Source organism: Arachis duranensis, chromosome 10 (genome assembly GCF_000817695.3).
Source record: "Arachis duranensis cultivar V14167 chromosome 10, aradu.V14167.gnm2.J7QH, whole genome shotgun sequence".
Lineage (NCBI taxonomy): Eukaryota > Viridiplantae > Streptophyta > Magnoliopsida > Fabales > Fabaceae > Arachis > Arachis duranensis.
The window spans coordinates 42715112-42718351 of NC_029781.3; the positions used below are offsets into that span (position 1 = coordinate 42715112).

At 37.6% G+C, this 3240-nt stretch overlaps 1 protein-coding gene across 1 annotated transcript; it reads right to left on the reverse strand.

Annotated features, from left to right (window-relative positions):
* Positions 1-2321: 2321 nt before the first annotated feature.
* Positions 2322-3032, reverse strand: LOC107469513 (uncharacterized). Its single transcript, XM_016088882.1, has one exon. It carries the CDS (start codon positions 3030-3032, stop codon positions 2322-2324), a length of 711 nt encoding a protein of 236 aa, XP_015944368.1.
* Between the last annotated feature and the right edge of the window lie 208 nt (positions 3033-3240).

The window sequence follows — 3240 nt, forward strand, 5'->3', positions numbered from 1 at the left end:
AACATTCACGATCCACACGTGCGTGTAGCCTACGCGTACGCGTCGCCACAAATTTTACCAATTTCCAAAAAGCACATTATATCAAAAACGTTGGGGGTAACGTTGGCTTGCCATCGTTCCCTCCAACATTGGCACCAGAATTATGCAAAACTTTGCTTCTGCCTTTGCCTCCAACGTTTGAGGCAACGTTGGTGGTCTGACTTTGTCCACCAACATTGCTTCTCCTCCTTCTTTCCATGGCCATTCTTCAACTTCCATCCATGCCTTTCTTCACCTATCATCAAGCAATACATGCATCAAAGCCTTGCTAATATCACAAGAGATTGCATCATTCTTATCACGCAAGTAATTATGGCATAAATCTCATGAAAAAGCATCAAATTGACTATGTTTGAATGAATCAAGGTATGCATGAACTTTTAATCCAAATGCTTACCTATTGCCTAAGAAAGTGCATAAAACTAATAAAATCAAAAGAAAAAGGCTAGTGAAACTAGCCTAAGATGCCTTGGCATCACAACACCAAACTTAAATCTTGCTTGTCCCCAAGCAAGTAGTGAATCATGAGAAAAAATATATGAAAACAAAAGGCAATACATGTCCTTATTAGAGAGTAATTGAATTTGATCAATGGGGTTTCATGCAGGAAGTGTTATAGCTAATCCTTTTATTAGTTTTCAGGTGTGTGGAGTGTCTCTTTAAGTACTAACCAAGATGCTATTGTGAAACCTTATTATTCACTCATCCTTGATATTCTATTTCTTTGTTTTTCTTTTTCTGTGAACTTATTCTTTAACTATAGTAGCTCAGTGTTCTGTTTTTTAGGAAATTCTTTAAAGTAGGCTTTCAGTCAACACTCCCAAACCAGTTGGTTTAAGGTGCTAAGTGTTAAAGCACTCCTAAGGACTTAATCACCCAAGTCTTTCCTCAGCATATGTTCACTACAGGCACATGGTTTGTTATTCATTCTTAAGACCTTGGTTTCCAGCACCTCTTTGGGTTGCTAAATATTTTGTGACAAGGTTGCTCTTTATTGTGAATTTTCAGTTGACAATCCCAGGTTAGTTAACCCAAGTTGTCAAGTGATGAAGCACTCCTAAGAACTTACTTATTCAAGCATATCCTTGCACAAAATTACCACAGACACATGCCTTAAGGCTCAAACTATTGGTGCCTAGCTTGTTATTCTCTATTTCTTTCAATTTTTTTGTTCTTTCTTTCTTCTAAGGATGTTTATTCTTTAAGGTTTTCACATACAACAGCCAAAATCACACTACAAAGAGACATTCTACCTTTCATACTTTATTAGTGAGCTAGATATACAATCACACATATATATCTTCACTTAATCTTTATTCTATTCTTTACCAATTGGGACAATTTCATTTCTCTATTTCAAACATATTCTTTTATTTAATTTTAAAAACAAGGAGACAAGACATACAATTTTAGCAAGATGCAATTAAACCAGGCACTTAGACTAGCACACTTGATTGAAAATTAAAGGCATTAAACTTCCAAGATCCTAACATAAGTAGACTACTCGGCAAGGGTACATTTAGACTTCCAATTTAAAATATTTCAAAGCAAGAGCAGTTAAGTGATAATACAACCTTTTGGCCTCTTCTTAGTTGTTCATCGTCTTTCCTAGCCTTGGTATTCTTTTTGTCTCCCTGGATGATGATGCATAGTCTCTCCAAAAGCTTGATTATCGTTCTACACAATTTATTGGAAGTTGCTTGTTCTCCAAGCACTTGAGAAATGGTTAGTCTGTATGTATGCTTGTGAATATATGGACCTAAGTTGGTGTGTGAACACCAAAATTAGTTCTTTTCCTATTTCTATATGCAGCAAAGTGACATACATGAAACATCAAGTGCTTTTATTAAGAAAATAAACTATGAGCTAAAAAAATCAAACATTTGTTAAGTAACTTCTCTGATTGTTTGGAACTCTTAACCAGTTTTGCTGAGGGGTGCAATGTGCTCTTAGTGAAATTTATGGTGGAACACCAAACTTAGAATTACACATTCAGAAATTTACCTCGGGTTGGGTTGCCTCCCAATAAGCGCTCTTTTGTCGTCATTAGCTTGACGGTTGACTTCTCTCAGTTGAGCTTGTACTTTATCTTGGGACCTTCCCCCATAACACCTAAGTAATGTTTGAGCCTTTGTAAATTCATAGTGAAGGTCCATTGTGAGCTTTCTTCCATGATTTCTGTGTCCATAAGGTGAAACTTTGGTGAAAAGAAAAGGTCCTGACCATCTTGATTTTAGCTTGCCAGGAAAAAGCTTCAATTTGGAGTTGTAGAGGAGTACTCTCTATCCCTCATCAATGGTCTTTGGTGCCACATTGAGATCATGCTTTTTCATAGCCCTTTCTTTGTAGATTTTGGCATTTTCATAGGCTTGGGACCTGAATTCTTCCAATTCTTCTTGCAGTTGCAAGATCCTTCTTTCACCTGTAGCATAGCTATCAAAGTTTAGTAACTTAAGAGCCCAGAAAGCTTTGTGTTCAAGCTCTAGTGGCAGATGACAAGCCTTCCTATAAACTAATTGATATCGGGACATCCCAATTAGTGTCTTGAAGGCTGTCCTGTATGCCCAGAGAGCATCATCCAGCTTTTTTGACCAGTCCTTTCTTGAAGCTCCCACAGTCTTTTCTAGGATCATTTTGAGCTCTTTGTTGGATATATTTGTTTTCCCACTTGTATGGGAGTGATAAGGTGTTGCAACCTTTTGTTTTACTCCGTATCTTAGAAGGAGAGTCTCTAATGGTTTGTTGCAAAAATGGCTTCCTCCATCACTGATAACTGCTCTGGGCACCCTAAATCGGCTAATGATGTTCTTTCTAAGAAAATTCATCACTGCCTTATTGTCATTTGTTGGAGTTGCAATTGCTTCTACCCATTTTGATACATAGTCCACTGCCACCAAGATATATTTATTTGAGTATGAGGTTTGGAATGGTCCCATGAAATCAATCCCCCACACATCAAATAGTTTAAGTTCTAGGATGACGTGTTGTGGCATCTCATTTCTCTTGGGCAAGTTTCCAACTCTTTGGCATTCATTATAACTCTTTACTAGTTCTTTTGCATCATTGAAGATAGTGGGCCAAAAGAAACCACAGTGCAACACATTGGCTACAGTTCTTTCTCCTCCAAAATGTCCTCCACAGCCAGAGCCATGACAATTCCATCGGACGTCCCTTCTGATGACAAGTCAACTTAGCCTAGTT

Excerpts from the sequence above, each read along its gene's own strand:
- LOC107469513 (XM_016088882.1), bottom strand. The coding sequence starts at position 3,032 with ATGCCACAACACGTCATCCTAGAACTTAAACTATTTGATGTGTGGGGG.